Raw genomic sequence first — 15,977 nt, 5'->3', positions numbered from 1 at the left:
TATATATATATATATATATATATATATATATATATATATAGTTTCATGCATATATTTTCATATATATAATTTCAAAAACCAGAAAAATCACTCCATCTATACAAGTATAATAGAAGATCCAGAAACAAACTCACAGCTATAGATCACCATGTGATCTTCACAAAGAATGCATGTACAAAAGAGCAAAATGAAACTCATGAAAATGATAAAATAGAAGGAAGCAAAGTGGTAGAGGGACCAGAGTGTAATAAAGCATGCAGAATCTCACTGGAAGTTGTAGAATAATAAAGTGTTGAGGGAAGAGAAAAGAGAAAGCAAAAGAGAAGTGTGTGTGTGTGTGTGTGTGTGTGTGTGTGTGTGTATGTGTGTGTGTGTGTGTGCTGCATAGGAGAAATACCAGGGTGAAACTTTTTGGTCATGTGCATTTAAAGAAAGGAATGGTAAGAAAGTAAAACATACTCTATTGGAAGGATAAGTATCAACAGTAAGGGAGAGAGTAAAATAGGGCAAAAATCTTGGCAGCACTATATATACATGTATGAACATAGAATTTTAAAATCTGTTGAAGTTGTTTTAAGAGGAGAAGGTAAGGGAGAGTGATCGACGTTGATTGAGGTACATTGAATGCATGCAGGGAGATGTCACACTAAAATCCCCTTTGTAGAACTAATGTATGCTAATAAAATAATCCCTAAAATGACAAGTATTTGAAGAGATAATATTTAAACTGATTTAAACACCACGTAATTCAAATACACAAAAACCTCATTGTAACCCTTAAACATTATGAATGTTTTCTATTTGCCATTTAGAAGTAAATTTACTTTGCAATGGATAATAACCAGTTTCTTCCCTTTAGGCAGGCTAATTGCTTCTTCCCTTGCATAGCTGAGTGAGAAGATTTAGGTATTCTCATCGGAGAAATCTCCAGAGATCTCCAAGTCTCTATAATTGTCTACAGACCTTCCATTAGCATCAGAAATCCCAATATGACTCAACATCAAGTCGTTTTCAAAGGAGCATGCTATATGATGTGCTTTGCTGGTCATCATTTATTCCTGTGAATGGGCAGCATTGGGAGTGCATCCAGATCTGTGTACCTTCAGCCATGACCAGGAAAAACATCAAAGGTAACATGACATGGATTGACTTTTAAATTACCACCTCCTCACCGAATGTGTTACAAAGCTCTCATTTGTGTTTTTTTGTTCTGTTTTGTTTTGTTTTTGCAGACAAAAACAAATAGTGAATAGTGAGCTAGAAGGAATGCAATCATGTTCATTTGACAAGAGGAGGTAAGTGACTCTTCCAAGAGTGCAGAAAGAATTTCTGGCAGATTTAAAACCCGACTCACATTGACCATTTCTCCACATCTCATGTCCCATAAAGTTGGAACATTCTGAGCCAATGTGAAATGAATCATATAGTTTTCTAATAGTATGTCTTCAACAATACGATTTCCCAATAGTACTTATTTAAAAAATAATAATTTAAAAATCACTATTATGCCAGGGATCAGTGGCTCCCACCTGTACTCTTCGCTACTTAGGAGGCTGAGATCTAAGGATCGAGCTTTGAAGTCAGCCTGTCAGGAAAGTCCATAGACTCTTATCTCCAATAAACTACTCAGAAAAAGCTGGAAGTGGAGCTGTGGCTCAAGTGGTAGAGCACTACTAGCCTGGAGTGCAAATAGGGTCAGAACCTAGGTCCTGTGTTCAACCTCAGGACTGGCAAAAAAAAAAAAAAATCACTATTATGATACCTACCTGTGCTATCTCTTCTAGCAGAGTGTCACACTTCTGTTTTCTATAAGCATTATGATGAGAAGTGTAACATATTTTTGCATATTTTAAATAATTTTAGTATGAACTTTAAAAGATCTATCCTATGGACACTAGTGATTCATGTGAAATAATCATATTTCATTCCAAAACACATGAGCAGGAAAGGTAAGATACAATAATTAAAGGGTAACTTTGTTTTGTGCACTATATATTTAGATCTGATTGTTGGTTAAAGACTCACACAAAAATCAGAAAGAAGTAAAATCCTGAAGAGTAAAATTATCCTTCTTTATTGCACACATAACTTAAATGGATTTGCAGGTTGTAAATGCCTCTCAACACTTTGACCATGATCACATGCTTTCCATTGGAAGGTAGATTTAGTTTGTGAATATGGACTCTTCCTCATGCAGCCTGTAGAATTTTAGAGCATCAAATAGTTTCTGAAATACTCCTTATTTCAGCTTTTTGTTATATCCCTTCCCCTCCCCAAATTATAAATAAATGTATATACAAGATGCAGGACACCAGAATCAAATACAGTGAAAACAAGGGTTATACTGTGGGGGAAGAACATGCAAAAGAAACAAGAGAATCACAGTGCATTATTAGTACGTTAATAGGGATACAGGTGGACCCATTGCAATAATGAGATGTACAAGACGCTATGTCAAAAAGCAAATTTTACGACTTTTGGGGGGGGGGGACGTGTAGTTGTGGAGATGGGAGGGCAGGGATGATAGGGGAAAAACAAAGGAGGAGGCAACAATGCTTGATAAGAAATGTACTCATTACCTTGCTCATGTAATTGTAACCCCTCTACATGGTATTTTCACAATAAAAAACATTTTAAAAAAAGAAAGAACCACTTCTGTTAAGGAAGAAATTTTGAATAAGAATGTCTCGCTGTAACTGTAAGAGTCAATACTGATATTCTTGGAGTAAGGACAGAAAGAGAAATACTGATGAACACAGACAAGATCAGTAAGCTTTCATGCAGGACGAAAGGCAAATTGGGATGGAGAAACTAAACATGGGCATTTTCATACCAAAACAACATAAAAGTCATTATCTCTTAACTCAAGTATGGTATACAGTACACAGAGGAAGACTCCAGTGGTAAAACTCCCTTGAACAAATAACCTACAGTTTAACAAAATGAATTCTAGGTAGTGAGAACTTCCTAGGTGTTGGGGGGGGGGGAAGGGGTCAAAGGGAAGGAGGCAGACCGATGAAGAGAGAAAGGGTGAGAGAATGCAGTCATAATACCAATGTACACCTGCGAAGATGGAACCAGATAATTTGAGGGGATGAGTGGGGTTGGGAAAAAAGGAAGAGAATGATGACATTGGTGACACCAACCAAGAGGCATTACCGGTAAAACTCATTTGTTGAATTCAATCCCCTTTGTCAACCACTTGAAGATAATAAAAGATATATTCTTTTCATAAACTGACATGGTGAGTTGAAATCTGCTTGTACAACTACTTAAAGACAATAAAAACACAATTTAAAAGACTCTTATGACATCTGTTAATAACACGGGAGCTATCAAATACCATCTGTGGCTAATACTCCAAATGTTATTATCTCTTATGTAACAGCACCTTAGTGAATTTTCCCCCTGGAACCTGAACGTCTCACTACAGATGGACATAGGATGTTTAGTGGAATTAGGCTATGACTCGTGACTCCCAGATGGACAATAGAATGTCTGACATCTACGTCTGTCAAGAGCCTCAGCCTTTGTGTTGGCCACGTATGAAGACGTGACCTCATTTACAGTCGCCACCACATTATTCTCAACGTACAAACTCTGAATAAAGAATAAGCTCATTCCAAAACTAGCCAAGTGTTTATCATTTGTAAATATATGTAGATGTGCTAGTGACAAATGTTTCTAGGTTTTTAATTTGTGGTTAACACTTCTGAGAGTGAAAGCAATCATTTCACTCTTCGGGATTGGTGTTTGTTTGCTTTATTTCCAACACAGGTCAAATATATCATCACCGAGATGAAATTACAAATTAAAATTATTCACTCACTAAATACACTGTGAACCAATAAACACTGAATTTGAACTAAAAGAGACAATCAAGAAGGATACATGGAAGTAAATTCAATTTGATTCATATTCACTTTAGACCCATAGAATCAGAACTACTTGGCATAGGTTAATTTGGCTTGGGTACAGAGATGAGATTGCCAATTAGTGCTCACACAAATATGAATGTGTTACTAGAATAATTACTCAACTGCTTGTGCTTCATAGTTTACAGGAAAATAACAACCAATCAAGCTTATTCTTAACAGAAGACAAGGAACAACCATCAAAGGGCTGGGAGGAGTGCAGTAGTTTAGCACAAGTATGCAAATAGAGTCAGCTTTTCTAGGCACTAGGGAAATAGCTGGCAGATAGATTCTTCCATAGGAGCCATTTTCTCGTCATCCGATTATCTATATATCTGTTTAGAAATTTAAAAAACTATAAAGTTGTATAGCTGATTACTAAGATTCTTTACACTTGATAGTGTATCACCCTAGAACACATTTAATGAAATTTGGTTGTCAAGAAAATGATATTTTAAGTAATCATAACACAAAGCTATTGTTACAATGTCACTGTACTTCTACTCCTCTATTTCAATTTCTTTACCATTTTCTCCTTTCCTTCATCTCTGCAGACAATTTCAAATCTCTTGATGGAGAACAGAACAAAGGTGGCAGAGTTCATCCTGCTGGGGCTGACCAGTGACCCCAACCTGCAGGTCCCCCTCTTTATCATCTTGCTCATCGTCTACATCATCACGCTGGTTGGGAACCTGGGGATGGTCCTCCTGATCCTCTTGGACTTGCGTCTCCACACCCCCATGTACTTCTTCCTTGGTAATCTTTCTCTGGTGGACTTTTGTTACTCTTCAGCTGTCACTCCTAAGGTCATGGCTGGGCTCCTCATGGGAGACAAAGTCATTTCCTACAATGACTGTGCTGCTCAGATGTTCTTTTTTGCAGGCTTTATTACTGTGGAAAATTACCTGTTGGCCTGCATGGCCTATGATCGGTATGCAGCAGTGTGTAAGCCCCTCCATTACACCACCACCATGACAACGAATGTGTGTTTGTGTCAGATCACAGGCTCTTATGCCATTGGTTTCCTGAATGCTTCCATCCATGTTGGGGACACATTCAACCTCTCCTTCTGTCAATCTAATGTGGTCCATCATTTTTTCTGTGATATCCCAGCAGTCATGGTTCTCTCTTGCTCGGATAGACTGGTTAGTGAACTAGTCCTTGTTTACATAGTGAGTTTCCATATCTTTTTTGCTCTCATCATTATTTGGGTATCCTATATCTTTATCTTTCTCACCATCCTAAGAATGCACTCAACAACAGGACATCAGAAGGCTTTGTCCACCTGTGCCTCCCACTTCACTGCAGTCTCCATCTTCTATGGAACGAGTATATTTATGTATGTGCAGCCCAGTTCCAATCATTCCATGGACACTGCCAAAATCTCATCTGTGTTTTACACGATGATCATTCCCATGCTGAATCCTGTAGTCTACAGCCTGAGGAACAAGGAGGTCGACAACGCATTCAGAAAGATTTTGTTGAAGGGAAAATAGTCCTTATGGTTGCCCATTTCAGTTTCTGGGATGCATAATATTGCATTTATTCCTTCAAGACTCCTCCATGCCCTGTATTATATTCGAAACCCACACATAAATTTAATTTATTAAGTAGATTCACAGTAGAGTCTCAATAAATAATTATTAATAAAGTAGTACTTATGTATAGAGTAGTTGAGCTTTGATCTTGAATGAACAACTTTAATGTCATATAGCTTTAAACTACTGCCTTGTGATAGTAAAATTGCATAATAATATACTTCTAGCTCCTCCTGTCAAAAGACACTCCTAATGATTGGTGCCACACATTCCCATGCAGCTGTCACTCCTCTCTTCAAACAGAACAATTACATGAATGATCACACCTAACAGAATACATGAAGTTCCACCTATCACTTGGACTATACCAAGCATTCTCATACACTTTACCAAGAGTTTATATCTCAATAAGTGGCTAGGAACACATCAGTTAAATGCTATCATGAAGTTCATAAAGCATGTACAGCTAGTAACTGTGTCACAAGCTAGCATCTAATTTTACAGGAGAAGAGAAGAACTACATGGATAATACACAATTAATTGAAATAATTTAAAAATTCCAGGGGGAATATGACCTTGATGTACATCATAGTCGACATAGCTAGCACGTACACAGCACAATGGTCATATTTTCAGTTTTTTTCTAGAGAAGCAATGGACAAAAACTACTTGGATTTATATATCTGGGTACAGTTTGTTGCATCTACAAAATAGGAGTCCTCAACATCTCAGTCTTTGTACTATGAGATTATATTATAATATCTATACTATCCCTTGTGAAGGAACATCGTACAATGCAATATTTACTTCTCTATTTATGGTAAGTGTTCTTTTTTTATTGTGGAAATACAGTACAGAGGGGTTACAATTACATGAGCAAGGTAATGAGTACATTTCTTATCAAGCATTGTTGCCTCTCCTTTGTTTATCTAAGCATTTTAATCATTATTTAATAATTATTTAATTTGTTAATTTAATTAAATAAATTTAATTAATTTAACCAAAACAAAGTTTTTCTAGTGTGCCACTGTGCTTTTCTTATTGTTTTCTCTTTTTCTTATTATATTTAAGTAGTTGTACAAAGGAGATGCCATTTAACAAAACAGTTTTTGAATACAATATATCTCAATGTCACCCCTTTCAACATTCTGACGCCTTCCTTCACTCATCTTGGTTTTGTAGGAAAAACAATTAATTATCAAATAATTATTTAATTTTGTAATTATTTTGGACTCAAGAAAAATCTTCAGATACTGTAGAATGTGACCATATGATCCTGGGGTCAGGCTCAATAATGCCCAGCAAAGATCCATATACTGTTTTTGAAATGCTTCAAAATGACACTTGGAGCCAAAAAATGGACTATGAAGATGTGATTAAATTAAGAATTGAAAGAATGATTTATCATTCATGAGTGTCTGTGTTTTTTCCCGAGAAATAATCCTGTGCATCCTCATAAAACACAGTTTGAAAAACTGAACTTTTACAAGAGAAAAGTCTTCAAAGTAACACAGACATGATGTGACCACTAGCCAATGAATTAAGATCGCCACTGGTGGATAAGACAGATAAGAAATGAGTTGATTCCAAAAGCTGATGAAGAGATCTGGCTCTGATAGATCACTGATTTTAGGTCAGTGAGATTTCAACCTTTGAATTCCCACAACTCTAAAGAAAGATACATTGTGAGTTTCCATGTTTATTCTAAGTTGCCATAGGAATTGCTTGTCTTCTTCAGCTTTAAAATCATATATTACTATGACACTTTCATTGCAGAAAGTTCACTAGTGAAATAATCTGTTCCTGGAACTTTTTTTTTTTTATCCCTAAGTAGTAGTACAAATAAGATGCCATTTAACAACATGGTTTATCAGTGCAATGCATCTTGATCAGTGTCACCTCCTTCAACTCCCTCAGACCCCTTTGACCTAAGCCTTCCCTTACTTTTTAAAATTTTGTAGTGTATACCCCTCTCCCTTTGGGTCCACCTCCACATCTTGGATGTACCCATTTCCTGATGCTGATTTTGCTGGGATTTGACCCAGTCTTTTGAAGATAGTATGCTATTTTCTCTCTCCATAATGTCGATTATACTTCAATTAATTCATTTGTAACCACTTGCATATCGCCCAATGTGTTTACTTATAGATTTATAGGCACATTCCATCTACCATAAATGAAGGAAATCATGCAATCTTTGTTTCTCTGGGCCTAGCTTACTTCACTTAACACTTAAGTGTTTTCATTTCCTTACAAATGGTACTAACATTCTAATAGATGAGTAAAATCCCATTGTGTATGTATATATAGATAGATATAGATATACATTATATATATACTACATTTTCTTGATCCATTCATCCATTGAGGGCTTAACAAAGATATGAAGGATCTCTATAGTGAAAACTTCAAAAAATTGAAAAAGAAATTGAAGTATATTTAAGGAAATGGAAAGACCTTTCCATGCTTCTACATTGGAAGAATTAATAGGGTAAAATGGCAATACTGCCCAGATAAATTGACAAATTCAATGCAATATTTAGAAAAAGCAATACAAAAAGTTCATATGAGTAACATGAGACCCCAAATAATGAGGGTGAACTGTATCAGGTAGAACCGTGTTGGAGAAATAACAACATCAAACTTCAAATCCATACAAAGCGATAGTAATTAAAATATCTTGGTCCTGGAGTTTTCTTTGTTGGAAATTATTACCTCTGAATTCTGTCTCTACACTAACTAGACAAATATTCAGATTCTTCTTTCTCATGAACTCACTTTGGTGTTGTGTTAATTCTAGAATTTTGTTCATTAACTATATTTGCCAGTATGTTTGTATTCAGATGTACAGAATATTCTGTAATAATTTTCTCTTAGGTCAGTAATTATATCATAGTTTCGTTTATGAGACAGAGATACAGAAAGGGCCAGAAAAGAAAAAAAAGGGCCAGAAAGAGAGAAGAGAGAGATACGCTATAAGGAATTGAATCCATGCAATTATAGAACTTGGCAAGCTGAAATGTGCAGGATTGGCCACCCCACAATGACCAAGAAGAATTTATGCTCTGATGGTCTGAGAGCCATATGCTATTGAACTACCCCCAATCTGCCATTTTCCCCAAGGTCTCAGAAGGAATTACTACTTATATTTAGAACACAGTTAATAACTCAGATTAATCTTATCTCATGATCTATGAGATCTTATCTCACTATGAGATCTTATCTCACTATAAGAGAATGATCCCTATCTCAAGATGAGATAGGGATCATTCTCTTATAGTGAGATAAGATAATTGCAATTTAATAAAAACTGCAGTAGTGTTGTCACAAAGGGTAATATCCACAGCCACCAGATTTTAGGATCTGATAGTGGAGCACCATGATTTAGCCTTCAAACCAATTGTGAAGGTAGATGTAGAACTTCAATGAATGAGAGGTACCAGACTCACGGGCCACATTCTGGAATATACTTTAGGACAGTCTACAAAAGGCAAAACTAATTGGTTAAAAACAGTTTACTTGCAATGTAGGCGGGAGAGGATATTTTCAGAGAGAAACACAGATGAATTTGTTTGGTGATTGTGTAGCAGATACCTGACAACATACTAGACAAAATTCTTATTAGAACAATATATCAAAAATGCTGTCCTTATTGATTATAATTTCAATTTTTTTCAGAACAGGAAAATACATAATGCAAAATACACAGGCACATTACAAATAACTAGCATGGCCCCTAGAGACAACTTAATTGCTTATTTGCCAGGAAAATAGGGTAAGAGCTGTAGATTGTTTCATAATCTCCAGAGGTCTCAAAGCAATCTAAGTCTCTACAGATCCCATTATCCTCCTAAATCCCAAAATGACTCAATGTCATATGTTTTACAAAGAGTTTATGGCACTCCAGACTCTGTTGGATATCATTTATTCATTTGAAATGATGATCATTGTTAATATCTACAAGCTGACCTCAGATAGGAAGATTCACTATGAGCCTTCAGTTATGGTTAGGAAAACACTCACTCAGACATGTAAAGTACATCGAGTTAACAGAAACCCACTTCATGAGATGCTTTAAAAATGTGTGTGTGTGTGTGTGTGTGTGTGTGTGTGAGAGAGAGAGAGAGAGAGAGAGAGAGAGAGAGAGAGAGAGAGAGAGAGAGAGAGAGAGAGAGAGGAGAGAGAGTCGTGTACTGGAATTTTAAAGTCTAGGTCAAGTGATCTCCCTTAGCATTTTTCCCAAGGCTGGTGCTCTACCACTAAAGCCACAACATCATTTTTACCTTTTTGGTGGTTATTTGGAGATAGTCTCCTGGATTTTCCTGCCTGCTCAGGCTTTGAACAATGAAATCTCAGCCTCCTTAGTAGTTAGGATTGCAGCCATAAACCAAAGGCACCCAGCTTTATAAAATGCTTTTTTGTATGTTTTTATTTGTAAAAAATACTGTACAGAGGGGTTACAGTTACATGAGCAAGGTAATGCGTACATTTCCTATCATGCCTCCTCCTTTGTTTTTCTCCTACCATCCCTTCCCTCCCACTTCCACAACCACTTCCCCCAACCAAGTGTCTGGTATATCTCATTGTTACAATGGGTCAACCTGTATCTCTATTTAAGCATTTTGTTTTTTCCCTTCCCCTCCCCAAATTAGAAAAATGTATGTACAAGATGCAGGATGTTTTTTTAACCTATCTTATTTGGTATGTATAGTCAACATCTGTAAAGTGTGTGAGAGACATATAATTTTGCCATGTGTTTAATGCAAATGCAAGGAGGAACCCACTCTTTGAAGCACAAAGAATCACTGGTAAAATCAGACGTTGATCTGTATTAATAACGTTCTTTCCACCATTTTCACCTGCCTTAGGGAAGTTAGGACTTTCTAGCCACCAGAGAAGCAGCTCCTGAGAAAGAGCTCTTCTAACAGTACTGTTTCAACATTTTATGGCTGTTTTTATGATTTCTGACTTAGTACTCTACATGGACCATTCTTTTTCTTCCAGGAAACTAGTGGGTATCTCTATTCCATAAATATTGTTAGTGAGAAGTGTAATGCAAATAAAAAAAAATGGAGCCAGGAGCCCGTGGTTCATGCCTGTAATTCTAGCTACTCAGGAGGCTGAGATCTGAGGATCGTGGTTCAAAGCCAGCCCAGGCAGGAAAGTTCGTGAGACTCTTATCTCCAATAAACCACTCAGAAAACCGGTAGTGGCACTGTGGCTCAAGTGGTAGAGTGCTAGCCTTGAGCTGAAGAGCTGAGGGACAGCACCCAGGCCCAGAGTTCAAGCCCCATGACTGACCCCCCCCCCCAAAAAAAAAGTTGGGCAGCTATATTTCTGTGAGTTATTTAAAGAAGAAAGAGATACTTTCAACGTTTGAATTAAAAACTGAAGAAAGTATGTTGTATGCATGTGAAAATTTTCCATTATGGAGAATTCAGACATAGCATGATGCAGCATGTTATACCTCCATCAAAATGAACAAAACCAATGCTGATTGATTGGATGCTGGGTTGTCTGTTACCTGTATATTTCTCTATTATCTGATGTAAACAAATGAACAACCAAAACAAAAGATTCAAAAAGCTTGGGAAAGTAAAAGTGGGTTACATATGAATTAATACATTCTGAACATCATTTTATCATTTTCTCAAATCACAAAATGGATTTTTATTCTTAATAGTGTGGTTAAAATTAGTATTGCAATTTTTGAATGATTTGCCTGTGGTATACATTTTATTAGGTTAAAGGTGGCTGGAATTTTGAGTCACTTTCATAGTACTTATATATATATATATATTCAGAAGATTGGTTAGCCTCTTAAATTCCTAATTTTCTGAACAATATTGTAAGATTGATAATATTGCCCTACACGTGCATGAGGAGGCTCAACTGCATCCCACACACAAATTCACTCATAAGGACCTTATAATGTACGTATCTCATGATGTTAAAGTTTGGGCAACACACATAGAAGGGACATAAACTGAAATTGCAATGTTTCAGGAAGATGCTAGGGAATGCTGGTTAGTTTTTAATGGATACCCCTCCAAAGGCTTCATTAGAAACAAAGAATTTAAGTGGAATGGGGTAGCATATCTCTGTAGTCCCAGCTACTTAGAAGATTGAGGCAGAGCTATCATTTCAGCCTAGAGTTCAAGTACAATCTTAGCAAGGTAGCAGTATCCAGTCTCAAAATACAAGGAAAAAATGTAATTTAAAGTCCTATTGTTAAATGACAATGTAGCCAAATAAAAAATTTGGCAAAATAGAATATAGTAACAAAACTAACCAGTGAACTAATGACTTCTCTGAGGATTTCCAGTTTTTAGTTTTATGATCTGGCTATTGGAAATGGTAATGAAAGGATGAATTTAAGAATAATAGGCATCAGTACAATTGAAAACATGTTTGGGGGAGGAAATTTTGATAAAGAATGTTCACATAGCATTCCCAGAGAAGCAATCAATGTTAGGAACAAGGAGACAGAGAAACACTAGAGAGGAAAGAAAATAGTGCGGGAGAAAGGCAAATATGGGAGGGAAGCTTCAAGAATTCAAACTCACCTACAACTGATATGCTTTGTGTCAGTATTTACCTTGATCAGACCAACATAAAGACTAATAATTAGATGATTGTCAGAGCTCATTAGGTCATGTTCAAAACAAGAATTTTATTATGTTTTATATTATCTTCATTAGTATTATCATTGCAATGTTATTTTTTTTTGTCGGTCATGGGGCTTGAACTCTGGGCCTGAGTGCTGTCCCTAAGCATTTCAGAGCAAGGCGAGCGCTCTACCACTTGAGCCACAGCGCCACTTCTAGTTTTCTGAGTGGTTTATTGGAGAGAAGAGTCTCATGGACTTTTCCTGCCTGGGCTCGCTTTGAACTGTGATCCTCAGATCTCAGCCTCCTGAGTAGCTAGGATTACAAGCGTGAGCCACTGGCACCTGGCCATAATGTTCATTGTACATGTTATTGATGTGCTCATCTTGCTGATGGAAATATGATTTTCAGGGAAGTTAGGTTAAGAACAAGGACTCATAGATAGTAATTGTAAGGTTTGATATGTATCAGTTATAAGAATATAAGCTCTTTTTCTGCTACAGCTCTACATTGCCTGTTCATGCAAATATACATTTAGGTTTAATTTGGTCCCACTAGACAGTTATCCCACCACTGCTAAGATGCATGGAGACGTGACATGCTTATTTAAGAATTAAATTCATCTTTAGCATAATCAAAGTTTTCATATCTCTAGGCTCTCTGTCTCATTCTCTCTCTCTCTCTGTCTTCTCCTTCTCCATATATACACTTGCATATGCATATGATAATATACAGGAACATGTGTGGAAACTCTGAACATTATTCTGCGCTTGTTAATTTATTTAAGATCCCTTCAAGGACTCCCTACTTCAAGGACTTATTGGCTGCATATTTATTTGCTCTATCCCCAATGAGGGGAACAATATATACTCAGGGTGAGGGCAGGGGGACTGGGGGTGGGAAGATGGGAAGGGATGGTAAGGGAAAACAAAGGAGGAGGCAACAATGCTTGATAAGAAATGTACTCATAAGTACAAAATGTCATGTCAAAAACGAGCTTTACAATGTCGGTGTGGGGGGGGGGGGAGGGGGGGAAGGATTGGGTGGGGGGGGCGGCTGGGAAGGGAGGTGAAGGGTAAACAAAGGAGGAGGCTGCAATGCTTGGTAAGAAATGTATGCATTATCCTGCCCATGTAATTGTAACCCCTCTGTACAGTATGTTCTCAAATAAAATAAAATAAAATTAAAAAAAAAAGAAATGTACTTATTATCTTGCTCATGTAATCATAACCCCTCTGTACAGTATTTTCACAATAAAAAAGTACCAGTCACTTCTGTCTTTCCCTATGAAAACACAAGTACTGAGTCTGGATCCAAGGAGTAAAGAAGCAAATAAAAATTCAATTATCTTTAATTTGATGTAAACCCAGTTTAGAGCCTGAGACCTAGAAATCACTATGGTTGAGCATTTGTAATGGGTAGAGATTGTCGGTTCATACTTGAGTAATGTGAACACATTATTAAACTTCTTGCCTTCATAATTCACAGGAAATACCATCAACCAAACCCATGGTATTATAGAGAGTAGACCACGAATGCACTTCAACGTGTCTACAGCCAATCTTGACAGGTGAACGTAATGAAGTGTCAGCTTTTTCTGAACCCAGAATTAAATTGTCAAATAGATACATGAGTGTCACCAAGTTATTAAACTTTCTGCAACTTAGTTCACAAATGATGAATGCTTAAAATGAGGGAGGTATTCAATTCATTTTCTTCAAATTCTAGAGTAATACTGTGGATATTAAATTACACAAATTGGTTTTAAACCCATGCATTTTCTAGAGAAATTGCAAGCAAGTTATTGTTAAATGATAAGAAATGTACTCATTACCTTGCTTATGTAATTGTAACCCCTCTGTACAGAATTTTCACAATAAAAAACTTATTTAAAAAAAGGAAATCTGTGTTTTGGATATATATCATATATCCTGTCCCTTTTTTCTCATGTCTACAGAGCAACTAGAGTCTCTCAGATATCATAGATGGAGAACAGGACAAAACTTACAGAATTTGTCCTGCTGGGATTAACTAATGACCCAGACCTGCAGGTCCTCATTTTTATAACCTTCCTTATCATCTACATCATCACATCAGTTGGGATTGATTTTCCTGATTCTCGTCTCCACACCCCCATGTACTTCTTCCTTGGTAATCTTTCTCTGGTGGATTTTTGTTACTCTTCAGCTGTCACTCCAAAGGTCTTGGTTGGGCTTGTTAGAGAAGACAAGGTCATTTCCTGCTTGTGCTGCTCAGATGTTCGTGTTTACAACCTGTATTACTGTGGAAAACTACCTGTTGGCCATAATGGCACTATGGCCGCTATGCAGCAGTGTGCAAACCCCTCCATTATACCACCACCATGACAACTCGTGTGTGTTTGTGTCTGTTCATAAGATCTTATGTCGTTGGCTTCCTGAATGCTTCCATCCATGTTGGGGACACATTCAACCTCTCCTTTTGTACATCTAATGTGATCCATTATTTTTTCTGTGACATCCCAGCAATTATGGTTCTCTTGGATGCATAATACTTGCATTTCTTCCTTTAGGATTATCTGTTGGAACCCGCACATAAATTCAAGTGTCTGATGAAGTCTATTGTATAGAAAAGAAGATATATCTGAATAAATATACGTGAATAAGAATGGCTAAAAAATCTTGCATATCTCTAAAAGTATCTTTTGACTAATAATAAAATCTGTCATTTAGGGGTGATCCTAGAGTCACAGGATTGTGGGACAAGGCCAGCTCCCACAAAAATAGCATAGAACCAGACCCAGTACTGTCAAAAAAATCATTCATTCTTGATACTCTTGTGCTTTTTCTCCTCCCACAAGATAGAAATAGAAATACATACACTTCAATTCCATAGGAAACTCATAATGCAAGAAAATGGATACTGACTTTCACACGCTGATAACTGCACACACACAGAGTAAATTTGCCTGAATTAAAGGTAATTTGGATACTGTGGTCATTAATTTTCTATGCTAACTTGACTGGATTGAGAGATATCATTGTAACGAATTAAAAAAATATTTTTCTGTAGGTGTCTGGGATATTTTTCCAGAGGAACTTACCTAAGTATCGCCAGCCAACAAACTTGGTAAAGATTCATCATCAGCAGTGTGAGTCTATCATTAGCTAAATAGATATAAAAGTAGGCAAAGAGCAATGCTCCTTCTATCAATGTTCTCTTTTTTCTCCCCTCTTCTTCCTCCTCTCCCCTCTGTTCCTTTTCCTTTCCTCTCCTGTTCCCCTCTTCTCTTCTGTCACTGTCTCTGTCATCTCTCTGTCTCTGTCTGTCTCTGTCTCTTCTCTGTCTCTCTCTGTGTCTATCTCTTTGTCCCTGTTTGTCTCCCACCTTCTTTCTCTCCACTTCATCTTTATTTTCTCCTCTCCTTTAACTGGAAAAACTGGGTCATCTATCTCTCGGACATTAGGGCTTCTAATGTATGCCTGATATCTTGGGCTTTGGTTCTTCAAAACAACACCAGCCACATCTCATCTCCTCTTTCTCAGGATCTGAACTCAAATCTAAACTCAAACTAAATTTACACATCATTTCTGCTCTGCAGCAGCCACAAGAAACATTCAAGGACTTCCCAACTGCCATAGCCCTACTAGATGTGACTCTACTTACCCTCTTGATTCCGTTTGACTGAAGAACACTAACCAATTAAACTGGTAAAAGAAGTAAAAATAAATTATCAAAATAATCAGTAATGAAATGAAAGCAAATAATGAATCAGTAAATTCAAAAAATAATAAAATGAATAAAACACCAACAAAGACCAATAAGAACTGATGGTTCTCCCTGTTTGTTATATAAGAAATTACTGCCTGCATTTAGAATATGGATAATAATTTAGATTATCTCAGTGTCCATAATTTAATTACAATTGCAGTGTCATG

At 36.8% G+C, this 15,977-nt stretch overlaps 1 protein-coding gene and 1 pseudogene across 1 annotated transcript; both read left to right on the top strand.

Moving 5' to 3' along the window:
• The first annotated feature begins 4,486 nt into the window (after window positions 1-4,486).
• Window positions 4,487-5,410, top strand: LOC122105034 (olfactory receptor 5B2-like). The gene has a single exon (XM_042676122.1). It carries the CDS (start codon window positions 4,487-4,489, stop codon window positions 5,408-5,410), a length of 924 nt encoding a protein of 307 aa, XP_042532056.1.
• An 8,635-nt stretch (window positions 5,411-14,045) lies between these two features.
• LOC122104805 lies at window positions 14,046-14,590 on the top strand (annotated as a pseudogene).
• Window positions 14,591-15,977: the final 1,387 nt, after the last annotated feature.

Source organism: Dipodomys spectabilis, unplaced genomic scaffold (assembly GCF_019054845.1).
Source record: "Dipodomys spectabilis isolate Male_0828 unplaced genomic scaffold, ASM1905484v1 ptg000030l, whole genome shotgun sequence".
NCBI lineage: Eukaryota > Metazoa > Chordata > Mammalia > Rodentia > Heteromyidae > Dipodomys > Dipodomys spectabilis.
This window is presented reverse-complemented; position numbering and strand designations above follow the sequence as displayed.

Excerpts from the sequence above, each read along its gene's own strand:
- LOC122105034 (XM_042676122.1), top strand. The coding sequence starts at position 4,487 with ATGGAGAACAGAACAAAGGTGGCAGAGTTCATCCTGCTGGGGCTGACC.